This window comes from Gymnogyps californianus, chromosome 7 (genome assembly GCF_018139145.2).
Source record: "Gymnogyps californianus isolate 813 chromosome 7, ASM1813914v2, whole genome shotgun sequence".
NCBI classification, from domain to species: domain Eukaryota; kingdom Metazoa; phylum Chordata; class Aves; order Accipitriformes; family Cathartidae; genus Gymnogyps; species Gymnogyps californianus.
The window spans coordinates 1,710,791-1,734,622 of NC_059477.1; the positions used below are offsets into that span (position 1 = coordinate 1,710,791).

General features: G+C 39.6%; 1 protein-coding gene across 1 annotated transcript in view; it reads right to left on the reverse strand.

The window, feature by feature from the left end:
* TRAF3IP1 (TRAF3 interacting protein 1) overlaps positions 1-23,832 on the reverse strand; it is a 44,797-nt gene that overhangs the window by 9,073 nt on the left and 11,892 nt on the right. The window contains 7 exon segments of the mRNA XM_050899728.1: positions 5,135-5,211; positions 6,055-6,081; positions 6,232-6,362; positions 7,004-7,087; positions 7,848-7,938; positions 13,819-13,917; positions 19,276-19,351. Coding sequence (XP_050755685.1) covers positions 5,135-5,211; positions 6,055-6,081; positions 6,232-6,362; positions 7,004-7,087; positions 7,848-7,938; positions 13,819-13,917; positions 19,276-19,351 — 585 coding nt within the window.

A 23,832-nucleotide genomic window follows, 5' to 3' on the forward strand; every position in this document is an offset into this window, starting at 1 on the left:
TCCTTTCTGTTTAACATATCCATCTGCTGTCTCATGTTGTATTTATACTGTACCCACAGGAGAGAACATTGTGCGTTTTTGCGTGCAAAGGCCACAGCAAAGGAGCCGTGATACCAGGAATATCACAAGAGTGACAAAAATCTTGTTCCTGTGTTCGCAGCTTGTAACACAATTACTTGGGGACCACAGGTTTTTCTTCCTGAGAGTTGGTAGTAGCGTAACAAGGACACTCAAGCACACACTCATTCCATTTAAGCTCCTATGGTGCTTGTCCACAACCAGACCGCTGGGTACAGTTCTTATTTCTGAGGGATTGCATGCTTGCACCAAAAATTTCTCACTGCAGCTTTACTCGGATCACTGCGTTAACGTCACATCATCGCGAACAGAACCGTCACGCAAAGATGAAAGCCCTTCTGCAGGTCACTCCTATTAAATTTTACTGTCAGCATTTCTTATGACATACGAAGCCGGCAGGATGCTGAGAAGCTGTGGTCTTGAATGGTGAGCCTCTTCAAAATACTTAAATGGTGGGACATACGCATACGTCTAGGTTAACATGACACATTACTAATTGCATTGACTGGAGGGGACACCCAATGTCGTGCAGCTGATGGATTAATGTAAAAATCAATGACCTGAAGAACTTTAAACAAACAGAATCAGCAATGATTGTATTTGTTCTGAGCTTAGAAGTACATACTTAATTTATCACATTTGTAATTGAAGTTAATATTATCCAGGTGCTAAGCTATTTAATATCACTTGTTCCTCGCAGAAACCTCAAAGCTGCTTCTTTTCTGAAGCTCGTGAACTGTATTTGGTAGGGCAAAGATGGGAATTCTGTGATCCCACTTGCTTAAACTATTTAATAACCTGCCTACATTTTCCACACATCAAATAAATGAAGTGGAATACAAAATGTAACATCTGTTTCTTTCTCTGTTTAACATTAGAGGGTTAGATTCTAAACAAATACATTTAGGAAGTCTTTTTAGGGATTTGTTAGGCTGAACAGAGCTAATCAAGGCAGCAAAAATCTTGTGTATTTCCAGAATGACCTCTTTGTTTGACCTGAAAATTGTGTATATTATTTTAAGTTTCTGCACATGCAAAGCCTAGATGATGAAAGTCCCAGTCTTCTTTCCTTTTCTCTTCTTTTTCTTTATTAAAACTTCTTAAAAAGCAAACGCATGTTTGGGAAATGCAGCACATGAAAGGTTTCAGAGGAATGCTTTTAACACAAATAAATGCTCCTCAGCTATCAGCAGTAAAGTTAGAAGTAAAGGTATGAAACATCCCCAAGAGTTCACCAGTGTTATATTTGGACTAAGTATTAATTCACCAACTTCACCTAGTTTCTAGTTGATTAATCCACAATAAAATCAGGTAGATCCATTGATCTTTTTTTTGCTGAATATTGGACTTAATAAAATATTAGCCAAAAGTTCCAACACTCGGACTACAAACATATTTTTTCCTCCCTTCATTTTCCCAACTCGCAGAAGAACAAGGCTTTAAAGACTAATGAATATAACTGGGAAAATATTTATTTCGTATGTATTGAATAGTTGAACAAAACGAGGGAAGATGAACATTCTTACTGACAGACACAAGGATAACCTTCATTTCATCAGACATAATTTCCCAAAGCAAGTGTTCTTCCAAATTTTCACTGGACTTTTGGTTACCTTACTCCAAACTACAGAAGTACAATTACATTTTACTCTCCAATGCATAATACGTTTTGGAATACACTTGCATACTGATGTAGAAGATATTTCTTCTGGAGAGTTTGATGGAAAACAAATTAAATAAAAGAGCTGACAGTCTGGGGAGAAACGGTCAAATCCCAGACTGATACCGCTTCCCAGCAGACTGCAGAGCTAGACCTGGCACAAAACCTACGGCCATTTGAACACAGCACGCTGGCCAGAGTTCACTGACCCATTCTCGCAGTCCCATCAACGTAACAGGACGCGGTTCCACTCGCCTGCCTAGACCACTTGGCAGGAATAAACCGCTTGAAACTCTTCCTTCTTTTTAATTACTTTTGCTGCCTCTCTCCAAAGAGATTCCACAGACCAGTAACTATTCTTCCCAAAACTGCTGGTCTGCAGTCTCGCAAGGAAAAAAAAAAAAATCTTGCCACTGCCTTCCTCGTGATGTTAGGAACATCCCTCAGAGATGAGACATGCTCACGATGCTAGGGCCACACGAGCATGCCAGACCCCCAGCTGCTACCCTCGGCATATCTGGTCCCTGAAATATTCCCAGAGGCAAGGCCACATTGGAAATGTATTTTTCACTTTTACTGTCTCCTGCGTCACACTGTCTCTATCCTCTAAAATAAATTCCCAGGATTCAGTAATGTCTCCAGCTCATGTTTTCTGAACTGCATCTGTCAAGTCGCAGCCGCTAACTCGGAGCATTTTTAATCATCTTTTCCATTGATTTTTTCCTCTGCTGTCAGGAAAACTACGCTTCTCCTCTCTGGATCGCAACGACTTCAACAATATAATCTGAAAAGCAGTAGCAGCAAAGAAACCTACTGCAGTAGCAGCCAGCTGCTTGGATATGAGATCAGATGATATTCCAGGAGCTTAGCGTTGTATGCAAGTTTTCACGTGATTGACTAGGAAGTCAGCACGTTTTTTTCCAGAATTAGTTGTCTATTATCAGCGCTGCTAACACAGATCAGTGCTTCAAAAAGACGCAACAAAAGACAAACAAGGACTGAATGAATGTTTTAGAGACTGAAAACGGGCAACGGGACTAAATGGTTATTGTAGAAGGAGACAATTGCCCACGTGCATTTAAAAAAATCGAAGGTGTTAAAAGGGAATCGTTTTAGTTAGTTACTCTTATTCAGAAAAAAAAAAAACCAGAAAATTTAGCACAAACACCAGAGGAAGCTTCCCGAGCATGAAATCCACGCGGTTTTGTAAACCCTCCTCCATCGTCCCTTTCTGTGTCCAGTGCTTAAGCTGACAGGACACAAGACCGAACAGTACAGCCTACGGCACAATTATGTACGGGCAGAAGACATTAGTAAATGCACTGCTACCAAAACTTAGTCCTGAGACTGACGATTCAACAGCACCACCTAGTTACAAAACCAGGAACAGGAACAGCTCGCTCTCTTGTTCTTGCAAGTGCCAGCTCAACGTGCACTCCAGTAATGAGCTTTAGAGCTACTGCATAAACAGAGCAACATCAACTTTTACCAACGTTTTTTTATCAGCTTTTCTCCAAACAGTTATATAAAGACAGACTTTACTCAAGCAGGCAAATTTTCACATCAGCCATATTCATTAGAAACAGCCAACAGTGTTTCAACCATCAGTGCACAGACGCTACAAGCTGCACATCTATAATAAATGGTATGTGATTCAGCAAGTTGGATAAAGCTTTAACTATTCATAACGGATTATGAGCAGGAAACTAAAGGTGTTTTCCTATTTTAAGGAGGATTCATTTTCTTCATTAACCTCAGCCCTTGCAATACATGAAAGGAATTTTCTTCCAGCCAAGCAGGCCTGGATCTCAGACAGTCCCAAACTTCAGATAGGAAGATACTCCCCAAGGGTCTGATCTGCTATCCCAGCTTGCTGGGGAAGGAATGAAAAGGCTGGTCTGTGTGGCAGCACAACCCATTACCACTGGACACAAAAGCATATGGGAGTATCTCTGTTTAAGAGGAGAGAACTGTTGATTTTACCCTCCCAAAATTCCAATCCTAAAAGTTAACACTGCGTCACTTTTGCTGCAGATTGTACAGGCGATGATGAAGTCATACAGGTTCTAGATAAGACCAGGTTTTTAAAACAGTCTACTGTCTACCATGGTTTTAGTCCCTCAGGGACGTTTTTTTTTCTGCTGTAGACTCTGCTCATAACCTATCATAATATCATTACTCATTGCCAAATTACTACAGCTGATAAAGCCAAAAGAGGCAGTCGAGTGGTCAAGGCTTCAAAAGTCATTACTGATTTCAGACAGCTATCTGAAAGAGCTTGACGCTCTGTGAAAAGCTGGACTCTTGAGGTCTGAGTTGCAGCATCTTAAAACAGTATGCCAAACTATAGATCATTCCTGAAAAAGAATATAGGTAGTAAAAACCTACAATACTGAATTAACATTGAAAAAAAAAAAAATGAGAAGATGTGATTGGAATTTAAGAGTTCGTGAAAAGCACTCGCCTTTCCAAAACATTACATACCTGTCTGTATTTTTATAACAGCGCTCTGCAATGCATTCCTCAGTGCCTCCTCACCAGCACATCAAACTAGCTTAGTGATTTAGAAACTTTCCAAAGGGCCAGCGGATCAGAACAGTCCATCTAAATGCTCTGCCTTTTGCTGCTTCTTGTAACATGAGCTTTGCAAGGCTGAAAAAGCAAGAGCTCTCCAGTTGCAACAGGAATACACTGAAATCAGGGGGGTTCAACCTTTTGCTTTTGGTTTGTGATCACTGCTAGACCCTTCATAAGTGATCAAAACAACAAAAACCAACAAAAAGCCCCAGCAAAACCAAAAACTACTTTCCCTTTCCCAACTACTGATTGTGGAAAAAAAATCAAATCAAATCAAATCACTTCATAGATTCAGACTTGAATGCTGGGGTATGCTGGGACGTTACTAGGGAAACATTTGGTGAAACAAAAATACTTTATATGATTAACTGCACCAGAGATCCCTTTTTTTTTAGACAATGATCATGATTGCTGGGCAATAGGATACTGCTCTTCAAATGCCCAGAGGACAAGCAAGACTGAAACAATAATGGTGCAGCTGTACAAATGCACAGCGTGCCCTCCTACATCTAGGGCAAGGCTGAAATCAGCAGACTTTGTCCCGGAAAGCAGAAGAATAGGCTAAAGAAGGCTCCCTGAAAAATTGTACTGAAATACTGAAAAAAAACCCAAGCCACAAAAATGAAAGGTGAGCAAGAGAGAGCACTACACAGAGAAGGTAACAGTATCTGACAGACTAACGGAGGAAAAAAGCAGCGTAGCACATCAAGGAGGAAAGCTTGATTGTAAATGGAAAAAAACCACATTTAAGGCAGAGAATAAAGGTCACGATTACAATATGTAATATTCACAGTTCTTTGAAGGCCATTACCATCTTACCCTCTCTGTCGTCTTTGATGATTTCTGTGATGCCTCATAATCTTTCTTTGTTTCTAGGATTCTTTTTACAAGCCCACCTGTTGAAAAATCAGTATATCGGCATTGGTTGGCACTAAAATGTTGTTTTAAACATTCAGACAATAAAATCAAAACTAACTGCTTAATTTTTTTTTAATGTAAACCATTTTTAGAGCAACATGAACAGCATTCTATTATGTATTTTAACTACTGAGATACAAGGTATTTGTTATTTGATCTATTTTCTCCAACGTCCTCTAAAGCAAACTGTATCATCAGTATCATTTACTGAACGACTCTTGGTACAGAACCAGGCCCTTGAGCTGTATTAACACAAAGGCTTTTCCTTTGCACCCCTCTTTTGGAAGAATTCAAGAACTGCACAACAGGTATATAGATAGATATTCCTTTGCGAGGCATTTTTGGATGCAAATAAGTATATCTCCCTAAATCACATCCAGTGTAACCATAATGGAAGCCCCTGAATCAGAGATCTGGAGTCACGAGTAAGCAGAAATGTTGTTAAGAATCGGTCCATCAATTTTTCTAAAAGCTTTTCTACAACTTGCCTTGGACAGCCAATCCCATCTCATATCTCAGAGCTGACAAGCTCTACCTGACACTGTAAGAAACATTAATTTATGAGTTTTATGCAGAATTTTAAATCCTGCTGACATTAAAGATGCATAGAAAATCTGTACTTCACATCAGTTGTAAATCCAGCTGCACAAGTAAACAAGACTGCATTTGATAAATAATTTCTGTTTTTCTTGCAAAAGTTGCAAGCTCCTACCCTCAGGAGGTATTTTGCTGCTTTATTCAGCATTTTAAATGTTCGGCATTTGGTTTAAACCCATGGTTTTATTCTATATATATACAAATATATGTAAAAGCAAACATACCATGTTTTTGATCCTCAACCGGCTCCACTTCTGGCTCCTACACATGCAGGAAGACAGCTTTAGTTGCAAAAAGTTGGCATTGCTATAATATACAACTATTCAAAAATATTCAGCTAGAAGCTACTTAAACAAGTACATTACAAACAAAGTACGGAAAAAGGTTCTATAATTTGCAACATGAACAGACCATTTCCAGATCTGGCATTTCTGGCAGCGGCAGTGCTGCCTCCACCACAAACTGGTCGTCATCGTCATCAGAAATCTGCTGGTCTATGATCACGTTTGAGACTGTTTTAGCACTACCACTCCTGCAAGAGACACAATGAAAATGAAAGCCTATTAAGATCTGTCCAAACCTATTAAGATCTATCCAGAATAAGAGAGACAGCAGTACCCTCCCTTCCTCCCATAAAATAACGCAGCACCAACTAAAAGCACATCAAATGCTGTCATTTCCACTCACTGCCCAACTCTGAAAACAGTTAGCCATCCTTCTCTCGCAAAAGGATGTCTACTTTCCTTCTAAACACACTACTTCAGTGACTGGCACTTATCAGAGATGAAGTAAGCCATTTTGTCCATAGTTTCAAATGGCTGTTTCGGCCTTTTTTGAACATGGGATATTCACTGCATGTTTTACAGATCTCTTCTAGTGGTAGTTCAGATTAACGTTCTAGGGTTATCTGTTTCAGAGTTCCCAAAGGCAAAAAAATTAAATCATATTTTTGAACTTCCAGATGTGACTACCAACCATAACTTTTAGATAATGCACTGGATTTGCCGAAACAATAAAACAAATAAAAGCAGGCTTGAATTTTCCAGTTTGAAACAACGAGTGGTGAGGTGATCCAGCCTAAAGCTGTTCAGCAGCAGGTGAGGCACAGAAGATCTGAGAATAGCGTGGCACAAAAGCTAGAAACATCTGCTCCGCATCTCGCATGTTCCTTACCTTTCTGGAAGTAAGACCTCTGCGCTTTCTTGACGTTTTACTCGGGGCGGTGCTGGTCTCGCACTGCTAGGACGGGGAATACGTCTGCAATAACAAAGAGGCTTTTTCATTTATACTACAAAAGGAAGCCTCACACGTCCTCCAAAGGAACAGACATGTACACACACGCGAGCTGAGTAAATTAGCTGATGCGTAACACCACTGAAAACATCCCCAATATACAATCCTATATCGCAATACTTGCTATCCTAGTAGGAGTCTAGGAAAATCTAGAAAATGTGTCCTAAAACAAAAAAAAACTACGATTCTGTGTAAAACCACCTCTTGATCTGTCTCACTAAAAAACTAACCTGTATACAGCACAGTTATTTACCGTTAACAACAAATTTTGCATTAACAGTACGCACTGCAATGTGAACGGAAAAGAATTCTTTTCACGAGTAACACAATTACACAAGCCTTCGCTGGGCAAAGAAAAAGTACATTGGGATTTAAAAGGCAAGTTCATCTGATCCATAACACCATACTTATGAAATGCATGTATGTAATGCAATGTTCTTCTCGTTAGACTCTCCACACGTCCCTCATATTTTAATAACATTACATCGAAGCACTTTATGGATTAAGAAAATAAGTCCAAAACACTTCACAAGGGTAAAGTTTTCTTTATAGAAGGAAATGGAAGTGAATAAAGGGAAACCATACGTGGGATAATATTTATTATTTGGTACCACTAGCAGAAACATACTGCTCCAAGCCGCCTTGCTGTTTTCAAATGGACTGACTGTCTTACCTCCAGACACATCAGAGTTTGATTCAAACAGAATAAAGGAGAGGAACAAACCTTTGGATGGGCTGAGGTGGAAGATCATTCGGTACTTCACCGTTTTCAGATACTGCAGGCTTTTCAGGAGCCACATTCTCCATTTCTCCTTCTATTAAACAAAACAAACATACAATTTTGGCTTAGCTGGCAAGGCAAATCTAACTTTTCTTACGACAGTATTTTGAATCTTATCAGCACTATATTTGAATGTGTGCTCATGAAATACATCACATGACAAACTTTTTAAATTAGAAATAAAATTCTATAAGCTTACATAAAAGTTAAATATCTTGTGAACTTCCAGTTTTTAAACATCTTGGAGCATTCACAATTCAAAAGGGACACTGAAAAAACATTTAAAATTTCTTTATTTTTTTTATTTGTTTCTTAATACTGTGAAATTCCCTCATCTGTGAAAATGACATCACCTCCCTCAATTCTTCCATAGTTGCGTGGTAACATTTGCAATATTTCAAGCTGCTCATTATACAAAATCGTAAGAGGAAAAACCGTATTAAAAAAACCCTGTATTCTCTATCCTGGGGTTTTTTTAAACCCTTCTTTTGTGTACCTTAACTTCTTATTTCCCTCTACCAGTATTCTTAGTTGACCCAGATTTGAGCAGGGGGTTGGACTGGCTGACCTCCATCTGTCCGTCCCTTTCAACATCAAGAACTCTATGATTTGAGGACGAGGGCTTCTTCTGTAATCCCACCATAGTTACGCTCTCCATTTGCAATTTAAATCGGATAGAACCAGTTTAACCGCTCCTTCCCAGTTGATAGGTTTCCCACCCAGTTACTCTGACCAGTCCAGTGCAGTTAGCAGCATGAAGCCACACCTGCCAAGCTCAGGTTAGACCGTTCTCTCTAATGGCAGAGAACAAGATGAATGACATCTTTGCCTTGACAACCTAACTGTGCAGGATTATGGACATCATTCACCACTTTCTGCTTTAACATTTCTATAAATAATTTTGGTAGGTAGAAAGCATTCGCTGTTCTTGGATTCCATCTAGAAAGCTTGCTCAGATGAAATCTGTTCGGTAAGTATGTCTTCCATGTAATGCCACACACAGAAAAAACTCCTCTAACGCTGTTGTCCACTTCAGTGTCCTTCTGCTCTGAAATCACCAACAAATGGCACCATTGACAGAAAAAAGGTCAAGGCAGCTGGGCTTTTACCAGCCTAAATTTAGGCAAAGAAATGCAAGTTCTTTCCCAGAGTCTACTGCATTCTACTTCCCTAATGGGTTTGTGCGTATTCTCTGAACAGCCGTTTCACAGGCAGGACCTTCTCATTTAAAAACTACTGAACAGTACATATACTACTTTTTTATACAGTGTATTAATTCTACCTGTGGTCCACCAGAGAACATAAGGAAGATACGTAAATACACTTAACAACCGTAAGTGCTATGTTAAGTTTTCCCTCAGTCTTACTGGTACAGGACCAACGAATCCTACAGTCACTGGGACACGAGCTGGAGTGGTCCCTACGTTAGGACCAAGCCAGGCCCAAGTCAGAAAGTTGTGCTCTGTTGCTGGCTGTACCACCAGTTTCTTGCACTTCCCGGGGTACCTACTTTAGCATTCCTGCCTAACGGATGCGATAAGGTTTTCAAAATTCCCCTTCCACACAGCGAAAGGCATTTTCCCACATGATGGGAGATGACAAAAGTACGGAGAAATAAAAACCAGAGCTCTGCTCCTTAAGAAAATATTTGATTTTGCATAAGGGCTCTGCTTGGAGCCTGCACATGCAATCACAGGAGCTGAGACAGCCCACTGGTGACCGTGGGTACCCTGGGTAAGTCAGACCGAAGGAAGAACTCTTTGGCAGCCTTTATGCAGACAGGCTTGGGGAGAGGCATGAGCATGTCCAGGATTTTTAATTTTTTTTTGTGTGTTACATTCAGTCTGTTAATAGTACAGCTTCACTTCTCATACCGGAAAGCCATCGCTGACCTTTGGCACAGCAGGTTTCTGCAGGTTTGCGGGAAGCACGTACAGTCCTCCCTTGCCTCTATATACACCCAGCTCCCAGGAAACGACGCCTGCACGAACTGCTATGTTTGTTTTCAAAGAGACAGCTACCATTAAGCAAGGAGGGCAGCCTGCTAAAGAAATTCAGCTTTTGGAGCAGTTATCGGCCATAGTGAAGGTCTCAGCTGATTTCTTGTTCCCGCTACGTCCCGATACGCATCACACCGACGTAAGAGCTGCTCACGAGATAGAAAGTCAACAGTTGCAAAGAGTCCTGCAAGCATTCATTTACTCTGTGTGAAAAATGAGCGTCTCTAAAATCTCACTTCCCTGGTTCATCCCAGCCCCACAGCACCAGTGGAGACAGAGCAGTGACGGTATGACAGCACCGTGCTGTGACACCTGCACAGAGCAAACCAAGAGATGCTTCAGGGACCTCCTATATTTCAGATTTCCAGGAGATTTCCACATTCGCTGTCTATTACTGGCCCAATTATCCAGTTATTGGAGGAAAGGTTTTGTGGATCACTTTCACTTTTAATACGAACAGAAGCCACAAATGCAACAAGTAATAGGAGGAGGGAAACAAAGTCATGTACTGACATGAAGAAAATGGCAAACGTACATTTTATTAATCTGGTTGTTGCAATAACCACCTGCAATACATTGCAAAAAGTTCCCCACAGGTTCTGCTTATTTTCAAGTTAGAACCCATAAAATGCTCATAAACTATTACTTCTCTTTTTTTTTTTTTTTTAAAAACACTTAACCCAAAGTACAAAGCACTCTCATAGATGGCTTTTTGGTATTCTTTTAAATAGAAGCTACTTGGATACAGTCTACTCAAAGCATTCAAACACAACTAAATTATGTTACAGTTTAAAAATTCTTTAATACATAGCATAAAAGGAAAAAAGCACTAAACTAGAGAATTGCTTTATTTATTAAAAAGCACTGTTTTTTCTATTAGAAGTAAGTTTTTAACTATCAGTGTATGTTCAGTGCTGGTCTTTTGTCGCTATAATGTCCCGAGTCACTGGCAAATTCACCTGGCAATAACAATACATTGATTATAGATCAGTTACATAAATTCTTTAATAAGAACCTGACCAAGTTAGGCATGAAGCACACAACAAGAACTACAGCCAGCTTCTTACTTGGGAACTACTACCAGGGCCGGGAGAATAGGGACAAACACATTAGGGAGCGTTTCCAACAAACTCACACTTCTGTGCTAAAGGCATCAACGTTCCAGTCACTAAGCTGAACACACTCCTCAGAAATGAAACTTTTTTAAAAAGTCAAGAGACAGTGGAGGATCAAAATGTTTGTCTTGATAGAATATCTGAGTAGACACTCCTGAAAGTTAAATGAGATGTGTAAAAGGTGAATTCTATAAATCTGTACAACAGGTTTGAAAGGCAAAGCCATGCCAATCTGCTTTGAACTAGGAAAGCACGGGGACTGCTGACCCCTCAAAGTAAGTTTACACAGTCCAGAAATACAAAAATTAAAGGTCCAGAGCAAATTCAGAAGCAGTTCACAGAATGTAATACTTTTTTTTAAGTAGTCCCCAGTACCCCCTAAACGCTTGAAAACCTTGTGGAAGAACTATCGTCAGCTCTTCTCTGGCTAACCAACTCCAAAGGTAGGTTTGGAGTTGCGGAAGGACAGCAACTGTGATTTCCACGCAGTTTCAACACCCAGTTTCTATTTAATTCCACTGGAGTTAGCTCGAGTATAAATCTAATGCACAATTCACCAACCAAACGGTATCATGGACCAGCTACATAAGCAAACAAGTCAGTGCCTAAGCATCTTGCAAGGACTGTGACCTCCAGAATGCAGTGACAACCTAAGCAGAGTTTCAGTCATTTCCTAAACCCTTCCGCTAGTGTAAACTGGCACTGCCACCAAATCAGCCCTCCTGCCTTCACGCTTGCCATTCCCTCCCGTTAGCATGTGCATTCACACACTGCCTGAAGAACTGGATCAGCACGACTCGGTTTAAGACACTGCCCTCCCAGCCCCTGTGCCAAGCTGGTGGAAAGGACGTTCACATTTTACGTATAGGCAAGTTCTCTGCGGATGGGTGGTAGGTGGCTGTGATGGCTCAACTGAGTCAGTGATAACATCTTAAGGTTACTTTGAGATAAACTTTAGAAAGGAGCCTGGCATTACTTCTCCCAGAGAGGCGTACCTCAACGTAATTACCAAAACTGTGAGAAGATAAACCGCACCAGTGAAAACTCCCCAAAAAGCTCGTTTTAGAATTTAACAAGGTTCAGAAAAATCTTACATAATCATCAGCTTCTGAAAAAGCCTCATGCAGGCCTACACTTTTATAGTGTGACCGTGAAATCCAGCTGTTCCTCCCTTCTTGCCACAGCGGGTGCATTTATGTGCACGCGTCTAAAGAAAGTGGAACCTAAGTAACTTCAGGGGTGTATGAGGAAATAGCTGAGGCAGGCCAAAACATCCTTTTGCCAGAAAGCTTTAAACATATACTTCTTATTTAAGAGGCTACCATGAACTAGCCAGTGAGGATTCCTAATGGAGGACACCAAGGGAGAATAACTGATATGCTCACAAATCCTCAGTTATTAAAAAAAAACAAACAAAGGAAAAAAAAAATCCACCACACAATGGAAAGGTTCAGAGCCTCAACGCTCAGAAACCGAATATAAGACTGAGGCAGAATGCAGAAATAATACTCCAAAAGATCCAGGAAAATAAGTTTATGTCAGCCATTAAACAATGTTTTTAAAATCCTATAAACGATTCTTCCTTTGGAAACTTTCATTTGCAGTTAAAGACGCAAGAACACAGCAAGAAGGGACAGGTGATCCCTGTCTTATGATTACTCCAAATAGCATCCAACTTAGCTATCTGCAACGACTGTTCTTATCGACTGTCATAATGATTTCACATTCCAGCTGTGAAAGCTGTTAAATGTGTGAATGACGATTTCATCTCTATAAGAACTTACAGAAAATTAAGGTTCACTAATGCACTACTATGTTAGACTACCTTATTGAATAAAGCTGAAAACAAAGAACAGTCAATACAATATTTGGTTCTTATACCATCCGAGAATCCAGTCCAAATCAATAAAGAACCTGGGGGTACTCCTCTTACATACATTCAAATCATATGAAATCCTCTTTCATACATTCAAATTATAAATAGAGGAAAGTTATATTCCATAACAGATACATTCCAATAGACAAGACAGCTCCAAAAGATTAGAAGGAATTAGCGTGGAAGTTCTCCCAGTTGTGTAAGGTCACACAAATGTCTTGGCCAACCGTCTACATTTCATTAGACTGACACAGCTATGAGGCCCTGAAGGCCACAGGTGGACTGGGAAACAGCCTTTGACCTCCCACATACACGGTATCAACTCTCCCAACTAGGTCGAGCATCTGGACCTGGAGAAAACAAAACCACAGCCTTTTGCTTAAATCTCAGCTCTCCCTCCTACATTTTGCTTCTATGGCTCCATGTATACTGTAGCTGGATACAAATACCTCATTAACAACGTATGTCTTGGGAGCTATATACAACTTGGAAAAAAAAAAAATAGAGAAATAAGAATGCAGAGATGGAATTTTCGTCTAAAATCCTGTAAAATGCAAACACTAAGTGAGACTCCCAAATACTTGTACAAAAGGGCAATGTGCAATGATTCCGTTCTTACATAGAACAAGTCACCAAGGGATTCAGGCGCAGCAGCTCTGGATTTTCCTTGGAACACTGTAAGCACTAGTCTCTTTGAAAACTTGAATAAGAGTAAGGAAAGAGAAAATAAAAGTAACTGTTTTATCAGGGAACGTACATTTTTCAAACCAGGACATTAATCACAAGATGTGATTAAAACACAAGGCAGCAGTTGGATTAAGTGTAAATCACCCTCCTTAAATCATTTAGCTGAATGGATTCAAGTTCGACCCTGAAGCACTCAAGTTAGACTTTCAAAGGCAGTCAAGTTTTATTCTCCCTACCTTTCTGTTTTACTGCAAGTCCTGGTTCAGCTTTCTCTTGCAGTTTAGCAACACTGTCCTCTGAAATTCTATCTGCCACGCTCTTCATTTCCACAGTTCCTATAACAAAACAGTTTATAGTCAAATGAAACCAAAGATACAATAAAAATTTAAAATAAAAAGCCATGCTAAATACTTGTTACACTTACTATTTCTTTAAGGGCTATCCTAGTTTAATAAACCATCTTGAGTGTAAATAAATAACATTCAAAGTTCACATAGACTTTTTACATGACCGCTGACTGAACTCCTTATGTTACTGCAAACTAATGGCAACTTCTTCAATTCAGAAACAATTTACAGATATTAGCCTGATAGCTGGTGAAACAATACGATATTTACCTAAAGTCTAAGTAATTGCTAAAATACACAATATTGTTTGTGTACTACTTGGAATGCATAATGCACTTTGGTTTGTTGCAAAGGCTTTAGCTTTAAACACAGTTCATACTAAAGCCATTAAGAAATTTCAAGCAAGAAAAGCTGATTTCTGGTAGCTGAACTCCGCAACTTGCTGATGATGCTATAGAAGAGCCTAGCCCACAAATGCTGCTCACTTTTGCTGCTACCTAAAACAGTTTTATTTTTACAAAAAAAATGAAAGACCATTTCATCAATCAATTATCTTAAATTAATTCCCCCAGTTACAATAGGACGATGTTGACAAAACCAAAGTAACACACAGTGGAAGAAAGCTGAAATATTCAGGTATACATCTGATTTCTAAATTATCTGCCCAGGGAGAAGAGACATTCAGGGCGGAGGGACGCAAAGGAGAAACGATTTAGCACCATTTGTACATCATTCCTGAAAAATACCTGTGCATTGAACACACGTGGTCAAGAAAAGTTAAACTATTCATACAGTTCATCAAGATATGTACAGAATGGGTAGAATACTTAGTTTTAGTCTTATCGTTAAAAATATATACACACACACCCACACACCCCTCACTTGGAGTAACATGTTCAGTTCTTACACTCCTTAAAATGCAGCAGAAGCAGAATAAATTCAGAAATAGGTAAGATTACAGATACAGAAAGAGCACGCGTGTTTAAAACGAGAGATGCTCAAAGCACTGCCCAGGAACTGAACCCAGCGCTTCCAAATCTCCTTATCTGCAAACAGGTAACTGTAATGCAAAGGTAAAGACAGATTCACAGGGCCCCTACCTACAGCCAGGGGACCTCAGGTAACATTTCTACCATCAGAACAAATGAACAAACAGTTTTGATAGCACGGGAAAAGATTTACTAGACAGAGCCCTGCCTAATGCTTGAGTTGAAACATCCAACACTTCTAAAACCAGCGATGAAATTCCCACGTGCAGCATGAAGGTGAAGCTTTCAGGACATACACATCAATAGCGGAGGATCTACTCCTCCACCCAAGCCACGGGAAGCATCCACAAAGATATATAGTCCACTGAAGCAGAAATACTGAGTTCTTCTAGGTTAGGAGGAGATTAACACACAGCAGAGAAAGGCCAACCAGCACTTTCATTTACCTGTGCTGACTAAGGCCAGGATGAATTGGCATTTAATAAAACTGAAACTCCCATTTAAACATTCATCACCAATCTATACAGCAGTGCTACAAGTTACCCATAAGGTCTGGAGCTTAGCAGGAAAGCCAAACCAACAGTGGAAAGTGAAGCACTTTACTCCATCATTTCTATTTAGAAAGTAATTCAGCGTCTGAAAGGAAACCTGTTCAGATCTCAATTAAGAGCAACTGCAGGTTTAAAAAAAAAAAATTACGTTCAATTTATCAATCAACTTCTAAAGTAGCAAAAATGGTCTCTATTGCATGATACAATTTTTGCTGCAAGGCATGTTGCAACTATAAAAGCAGTCATTGCCTGAGTAGTAATAAATGTAACGTTAACTATAAAAAAACCCACAACAAAGCATTTGCTCCAATACCATTAGGAATTTGTTCATAACAGAGGTTAGCAAATGCTGGTCTAACTTGTCTTAACTACCAGGATAGCAAATATACCTGGTTTTGCTCAACTAGTCCTCCATTCACCACTTCAGTTAGGTTTATCACAAGGTTAGTCATGACACTAGCCTTTTTGTGTTCTCCTGTTGTGCATTTATTTATCTCCAGTTAAGATCAGAAAATATAGAAAGCTCTGATCATTATCACCAGTAACTACAGAGACCAGTGTGCCATAGGCATCAGCATAGCTCCAGAAGGTTTTTGCTACCCTCTGGATTACTCACTGGAGCACCTACGAGCCCTACTCACCTACTGCAGCTCTGCTGCCTTAGAACAAAAAGAGGGCTAATGCCCCAAAGTATTTATCGCTTAGGTAAACTGAAATGTGAGTGCACTGGCTTGCTGCATCATGAGGAGTATTTTAAAATATTTACCTTAAAGCCAAAACACAGGATAAGTCGTTAACCGTATTTCATTTATCAGAAAAACTGGATCCTGATTTTAAAGAAGGGACGATCCTATAAAATGGGGCGTGTCTGGTCACTGTAGTTTAGCGCCAGTTCAGGCTATAAAACAAATATTCAAATCTTGGGAAATAAAAAAAGTTATAGGATCAGCTAAAGATCACTACATAGTAAAATAAGACTACATTTAATGGAATCCAGATGGTATTTTTCAGCTGCAAAATTATTAAAACCTCACAGCACATAAGTACATGAAATGTGACGTAAAATTTTCAATTTTCAAGCACCAACTTGAATTAAGCTCCTAAGTCAACAGACATTCATATCCAAAGTGCCAGATCTTTTCCAAGGCATTTAAGGTGCCTAAACATCTTTTTAATTTTTTCCCCAAGTCCTTTTGAAAACATGGCTATTGATTGTTCTGAAAACACTACCCAAGCTCTGATATAACTTCAGTGTTTTGCCTCAGACACATGGAAACCTACTAAAACAGAAACCCAAAGAAAACGTGGATGCTTGGGAAGACACACAGCAACACACAATCTCTTTACATAAATTAATAACAGTGACATTGGCAGATTAAGCGCACGAAGATCTTCACGCTTCATTAGTCTAAACAGTACCAGTCTTCAGCCAGAATTAGCTATTTTAACAGGTATCAATTCAGAGGTGGTGCTGTATCTTCTGAACAGAGGTGTTAAACTGATTTATGTACAGTGACTTCTTCATTAGAAATAAAATATCAGCGCCCAGGGCACAAAACCATTGAAAGAAAATTTGAATCATAGTAAATAATCAGGTCACTGAAATAAGAGCAGGGGGAAAAGGCATTTAAATACAGACAGAAACTGCAGTTACACTGTCGTCGTATGAGGTCCAGGTACCAGCCAGTTTTATTCCTTACCTACGTGTTTCTCTAGGCTCTTCCTCTTGGCTTTCTTATACAAAGGGCTAGCAGTCCTAAGTTTAGATTCCTTTCTTCCTGATGTGAAAGTATTAAGTACTTGGGATATTCTGAAGAGAATCTAGTTGCCAGGTAGTATGCAAATACAATATTTAATACACTTACATACAAAAGCTGGTGACATAATCAATTGCAATGAAGCAGCTTAACAGATAAAATAAAATAATTTACTTATTTGCAAAGCCTGGCACAACTGTCAATTAAACTCAGTCAAAACCATCTCAAGACTAAAATCTTCACTTAAATCTTGCCCCGAGAGACAAAGAGAAATGACTAATGCAGGTGCAAGGCAGATGAGGAGAGATGTTTATTGATGATTGTACCATTTGTTAAATAGCTCCAGTGAACAAAGACTCAGAAGAGGTTATCATCCAAAGGCTGGTACAATGGCCTGTAATCAATACAATTACAGTTTATATCAATCCACTTCCTAATGGACAAGCACGGACACCACAGATCTGTTATCACAAGTGACAGTCTTGACAGCACTGAAGCAAGGACGAGATGACTACAGAGCTACCTCCTCGTCTGCTGTCAAGACTCAGGGTGGTGGCCACACCGCTACCAGGGGCGACTCCTGGCCGGCACAAAGAGATGGGCCTTTTACAGATTCTCATTTCCTGCTGAAAATTCCTCTGTAACAAATAAATATCCGTCCTTCCTTCCCCAGCACTCTCAGCAGAAATGCAGCAGGGCTTGGTTCCTTACGCTTGGTTGAGCTGCTGCGGAAGATGACGTGGGATAGGACTCAGTACTGATGATACCCAGATCACCTTCCCTGTCCCAACTCAAATCACAAGGTCCTAACCTGACACCAGCCCAGGTACAATACAGTTGACCACAGCTGTAATGACAGACACTGGAGAAAGTCAAAGATCTACAAACATGTGCCGTTGTTTCAATACTCAGAGGAATCTTCTCTAATCATCAAATGGGCTGCAAGCCAGAGGTTTTGCTTAACACCTTATCTTCACCTGTTCTCCAGCTTACACCTGGAGTATTTTAAGTGTCTCAAGCTATGGAAATCACTCAGAAAGGTTTGGCTAGTCTTGAATTCACCCAACCGTCTTTTCACCAAGGAAACCCCAGAAAGTGTAATACAAACGTGGATGGTTTAGTGTACTGCTTATTGAACAAATATCCAGGGAAATTCCTTTTTGCACTGGCCAGTACTCAGTTCATCTCAGGGAACATGCCTTTTTGTTTGTTTGTTTTGTTTTGCTTTGTTGGTTGGGTTTTTTTGACAAATATGATCTTTTCATTTAGAAACCCAAAATTTCTAAAGACCAAACACTAAGACTTCAGATCCTTGAGAAACGATTGAAAAATTCAGAAAATAAGTGAAGTTTGGAGTCCCTAGACAAATTTAGGAACAGCACTCTTCCCAAATATTACTAAGTGATAAAGTTACAAATTCAGGGTTCATGGCTTTATGATTTATCCCTACAGGAAAGCACATTTTGCCTCACAAATGTCTTTCATCTTACTAAAACAACCTTAAACAACCTATCTTAAGTCTTACTAAAACAAAAATACTGTGCTGAATATTGCTCTGCTGTAAACATTTACCAAACCTTTACATGTGACTTTATGTAAAGGCAACGTGCAATCATTTCATCAACTCAGACATACTGTCCACTAATCCTCAGTGATAGAGGGGAAAACAACAAAACAAAGTTTCGCAAGGCATATTTGTCTAAACTTGCTAGATTATTAAGCAAAGAAACAGTTCTTGTGAAACTAACAGAAAAAGAAATAGTTGTAGACCAACTAAAAAAGCCCATTCAGAGAGAACACAATCAATATCAAGAGCAGGCTGAGTTTATATCTGCAATTGTGCATGAGGAATGCAAGCAAACTGAACTGAGTACCTCTTTCTATGTATCAAATCCATGCAGAAAAATTGCCTACTGGATTCATAAATGCAGACAGGGAGTATAAAACAAGCACTGAAAATAATAAACATGGATATTTAAGTATTTATGCTATTCCTATTCAATAACCCTCCAGCATATTTAATAGAAATAATATCCTCCCTCTAGTTACCTTCTCCTCCGGGTTTGGCGCGTTGCCTTGATCCTTTTGTTGAAGGCTGCCTTGATATTCCTGCAGGACTTTCACTCTTTTTAAAAAAAAAAAAAAGCCCACAAATTTATATCATTGTATGTTAAAAAACTATATATTTATATATAAAATTTACTTACATGTGTTGCTTTTTAATCTATATGTATTATAAATAAAAAAATATTCACTTACAAAACTGACCCACACATATAAGATTAAGAATATGTCAAGTCTATTTTCCTTAAAGTCTGCAGATATTTTTCCTGCATACATGCTAGCTATTTTCTTTTAAATGAACCTATATGATTAGCTTTCATTATTGTAAAGACAACTTCCAAATGTGAACTAAGAGTATCCAAGGCAGATCAATCTTGTGAAACCTGCAGAGCATCTATGCTGCCACTGGTCTTGGGATACAATGCTTAGTTACGAGTGAGCTACCGAAAGGAGTAAGATGCTTACAATCACCTATATGTTTCAGCTACATCAGATACACAGTTCCTCTTTAACCTTCTGGGAATCTTTTAAATTTCATTTCAAAATAGAAGCAAAGACTAAAAAAACTGTGCCAGCAGACTTGCATAGTCCTTTACTCAAATGGCAACTTCCCTGGACAAAGACCCTGGACAAACTAAGAAATGGATCCTGCCAGAAAGTCCAGCAGACAAGCAACGGATCATCTGAAGGTGCAACTGGTACAGGAAGGAGGATAAGAGTTCAAAAGTGGAAAAGATCAAACTGGAAGAAAATTCAGGACGCTTCTGAGGACTCTGACCTTAGTCTGAAAGTGATTCAGACAGGCCAGGAAATGAAAGCAGGCAAGCACACACGAGAATTATTTTGTTTTCTCTGGAGATAGCTTGCATTGCCTGAAGTCAAAAACACCTGACTGACAATACTTTCTGCAAAGGCACTACGTCACATGTTTCAATGGTCATACGTCCTTGGAAAGGAGCAAGTTAAATCAGTAGGTCCACTTGGCTGCAGGTTGGGAAAAAGACGTGCGTAAGCAGCAGCCTCTCACGACATGAGATCAACATCCGTCCTCGGAGACACGGCCACCTGGACTGTGAGGTCCCCCGCGTGCGAAGGAATAACTGAGCCTGTGCACGGATAGCACTAGAGAGGCTGAAGGCAGCTACAGCGCTTGCCCTACAAAAAGGCTCAAAACAACATCCTGGCAAGAGCAGGCAGAGGGGCAGGTCCGTGAGAGCTGCCACTACTGTAGGTAGGGTATGCTACAGATTTACTCGCTCTACCCGAAGCACAGCTGGGGCCCAAATGCCTCCAGAGAAGGTGCAAGGTGTAAAGGAGGACTCCTGCCAGCCCAACAAAACTCCTGGGTATGGGATCAGGGCGGGAAGGAGGCAGTCCATCCCCTTACACCACTCTTGGCTAGCAGAAGGGGCAGACTTGGTAGTGGTGGACTTGGCAGTGTTACGTTAACGGTTGGACTCGATGATCTTAAGGGTCTTTTCCAACCTAAACGATTCTATGACTTCTGCTTGCATGTAGGCTGGAGGATGGAGCCAGCGATGGGATCTGGCCCCCTGTCCACGCACACTGGGCTTCCCACTTCTTACAGTACATACCAATAAACCAGTAGCTTCCAACAAGCTATATTAGAACCATTCATGCTTCTAATAACTTTCCTGTCTTTTTACCTAACTCCCTGAGTTCATTAGTGACATTTGTTGCTGAAGAGGAAGCAACCACCTCTGAACGCAACAGATGAAGTACAGGTGATTTGCAGAATACCGTTTTATGTTTCTATGCTCTCTCCCCCTATAATACATCTCTGCATCTCGTTCACAATCCTGAAATATGTTTAGCACCTCACAGGATTTCCTCCTTATCTGCTTTTTTAAAGTTTGTGTGAATTAACAGTCCATGCAGTTTGCATCCAAGATTTAATGTCAACCCTGCTGATAATGACCATATTGATAACATAAATGAGAATTAAAAATTCCTCCATTTCTATGCAAATGTTAACATTATATGTTCCAATAACCTGTCAGAGAAAATTGTCAAATTACACAATGTAAAACATTCATTTTCCATAATATCTTGCATATAGGACAATGGACCGTACATGTCGTAATGGAAAATAACACTACAAGAAGTTTAAAAATACAGGATACTGGTAAGTATTTTTACTCAAACTACTTTAGGTGACCATGCAAGAGAAATATCCCACCTCTACAAGTTTACAACAACGTACCCACTGCCACCGGAGGGACAGCTACATGAAGGAGGGGAATGAAGCTGACACGTCAGGAACATGGTGATAAGTTTGCTTTGAAGGCAAACGTTGCTTTTTTATATGCTATAATGCACCACGGGCTCAAAAGAAGTTCTTGACAAACAAAAGGGGAAACACTTATTAACAACAGACAATCACAGTATGCAAACTGTGATAAACTGAGAAGTTGAACTATTTGGAGGTGCTTTATAGGACAGTGAACAGTCTACGCAAGAGTCAGCTTCAACAGTTAGTTTAGGTCCTTTAGAAACTACATCGCCTTCACCTCCATGACTGTAATACAACGTGCACACTCAGAATTTCAGGTATTCAAACAGCCAAAAGAAAGCCCTACATCCTACGCTTCGCAAAAATCTAGCCGAATGGACAGTACATGGTCCTGCTTCAATGTAAACTAGTTTTGATTTAGACTGTCTTCACTGGATTATCACAATTATTATTGGACCCACAACCAGAGCTACCAATATTTTTGTTTCACTCTTTAGGAAATACTGGCATGTTATAAAGAAAAATAGAACTCCAAAATGCATAGCTAATATTGAAGCGGTTAATCTTAGTTCATCTTAATTACTACCATCTTTCACAATCACAACATCATTATGCAAGGAGCAAAAATAAAGCCCACATACCATCAGAGTCTGGCTCTGCGGGCCCGCAGGCCACATCTGGTACACTCAAACTTCAGCAGCTCTTTGGGTGAGGTAATTATTAGCACAGGTGGGGAAGGAGTTGAGAATAGGTGCTGAGGCTTCTGGAGGAGTAGATTCAGTCATTTATTTATGTCAGGTAGTAACTACAAACACTGCTTAACATTTTTGTAGAGCCACATGTGCACACTGGCAACAGGTGCAAAGTAAAAGCTGAAATTTAATCACTATGGTAGCACACAAAAACATAAATCCCACAATATTTATGATTTGAGTCTTTCCAAAGGGAGATAAAATAGGTCATTCTTCTTCTTACAAATTCAGAGGCTCCAAGACTTTGAAAAGCAGTCACTGGAGCCATTAAAAAGAAATCTTACACTTCATCTCACACCATCCTGGAAAAAACATATTAAAGTGGAATCCTAGATGGATGTATGCACACTTCCCAGTTTTGAGTAATTACATTTCTATTTGGAAAGGATACAGCAGCCTGCTGTAAACGGTCCAATCTGCTGCTTTGTCCTCGCTTTTAACCTTTAAATAGGAAGACTTTCACTTTAAGACATAAGAAAACAATGATTTCTAATGTTTCAGCAGGTCAACAAGAGGAATATGCTTTGAAAAGACACCCTGCCAAACTGTTAATTCTTCCTCCTTTCCTTGCAACAACCAACCCCTACATTCACGAAAGGATGTCAAGAACAGTTTCTATCAGTGACTTCTCTACTACTCTCATAACTAATTCTGTACGTGCTTACCTACATCTCCTCTAGCCACAGCCCCTCCATGCATCAACAGCCAAAGGCAGAAAAAACACTCCCACCCAAGCAAGGGAGGGGGACAACTCATTATATAAATCAGCCACTGTGATTTTTCCCCTCTAATTCATCAGATCTACTGATAGTTCACTAATAACAAGCAAGAATTAAGTCTGCGAACAGAAATCTAATTCAATCAACCCTCCACAATACTTTTCTTCTATTGAGATCCACAGTGCCAGGAGGTATATTTGCATGTATACTGTAAATAGTGTGTGTGTGTAAGTTTTATATAAATAAAACTACATCTATGTATATATATGTTTTCGGTAACTACATATATAAATACATTTTTTAATTTCGTGCAACAGACTATTCCTCAACAAATAAACACAGCTCATTTCTAATGCTTTTACTGAAAGCTATGTATCCCTCAAAGATTTTTTCTTTGCTCTTTCCCTCAAACTGTCTGTATTTCCAGTATTTATTCTTAAAACAGCTATCATTATTAACAGGCACAATTTCTTAGTGTGCAACAGCAGCAAGGAAAGATCTCTACTTGCTAAGGTCACTTTGACCGCTGTGGTGATAAAACTTATTAGGAAAATAGCGATCAATTATCTTTTCCTCAAATGAAGGCTCGCAAGATGGTGTTGTATTGGTGTTAGCTTCTGCTAATTAAAACCTTTAAAACACAAAAAGAACTATTAGAAAAATCGCGCTTTTTAAAACCTAAGCTTTAATGATGGATTTCTATTATATGAGCCAGTTATGAATAACTGACACCTAAAAGAGAGGGTCATGCACAGCATCAGAACAAAAATATTTGAGCCATGTCCAGCAGATTTCCATGGAATGAATCTCTCCGCTG